Source organism: Trypanosoma rangeli, assembly GCF_003719475.1.
Source record: "Trypanosoma rangeli strain AM80 chromosome Unknown Tra_15.4_contig_00100, whole genome shotgun sequence".
Taxonomy (NCBI): domain Eukaryota; phylum Euglenozoa; class Kinetoplastea; order Trypanosomatida; family Trypanosomatidae; genus Trypanosoma; species Trypanosoma rangeli.
Window position 1 is genome coordinate 1 of NW_021705842.1, and position 955 is coordinate 955.

At 57.6% G+C, this 955-nt stretch overlaps 1 protein-coding gene across 1 annotated transcript; it reads right to left on the bottom strand.

Annotated features, from left to right (window-relative positions):
* On the bottom strand, positions 1-954 carry TraAM80_03712 (surface protease GP63; the record flags this gene model as incomplete). Its single annotated transcript, XM_029380665.1, has 1 exon — positions 1-954. A coding segment is annotated over one exon (954 nt), but the record flags the coding sequence as incomplete, so codon positions are not given.
* Between the last annotated feature and the right edge of the window lies 1 nt (position 955).

A 955-nucleotide genomic window follows, 5' to 3' on the forward strand; every position in this document is an offset into this window, starting at 1 on the left:
AATGACGAGGCTGCTGCCGTCGGCGGCGATGGTGCACACTTCGGTGTACTTCGGGCACTTGAGCTTCCCTCCCGCTCTGAAATCATCCGAGTCCGTCACCGTGATTTCCTTTCCCTCGGGACACGACTCAAAATCACTCCTGCCGAGGTACTTCACCTTCACTGCGCCACCCTCACACTTCACCTCTGCGCACACGCCCTCGATTTTCTTACCGCTGCCCTCCTTCTTCACCTGCAGCGCCTCCGCGTCCAGGCACCACGAGCCACTCCCAATCAGCGATCCTGGAAGCGTCTGCTCACTTGCCTCCACACATGCATTGGATAGTTTCTGAGACGACTCGTCGTAAAGTTTTGTCGAAATGACGTGGCACACGTCATTATCGTTCACATCCCCTGCGCAATCAACGACGTATGCGGTGCACGTCCCTACGCGACGACGATCAGAAGAGCAGCGAAGCGTCGTGTTGTCTTTCTCATCGCAGAACATGTGAGGATACTTCTTGGCGAGGTCGTGTGTGTCCTTGCACCTCTTCGTCAGGAAGTCGCAGCCGGTGTTGTTGCCCCACGCCATCGGTTCCGCCATGCTCCAGTTTACATGGTAGTAGCCCAGGTCCGCAAACACCGCCATCGTCAGCGCTGTGTAGTAGCCGGCGCCAACTGTGAGAGCCATCAGTTCGTCACGGGCACTGCGTTCCTCCCAGTGAGGCATCTTCCGTTGCGCGCCGGCATCGTCGTTCTCCAGCTCCATGCCATTCAGAGAGCTGCAGTTGAAGTGCGCTGCCGCCCTCACTTTAACATTATGCCCCGTCACCATCTTGCGCTGTATTCCACGCCCGGTCGACTCTGACCTCACTATACCCTTCTCATTCATTGCCTCGTAGCTGAACCCAAGAGCATACGCAAGCCCGCGTGCGGCGACACGAACGCTCCATGCCGAATCAGTCAGGTACACCGGG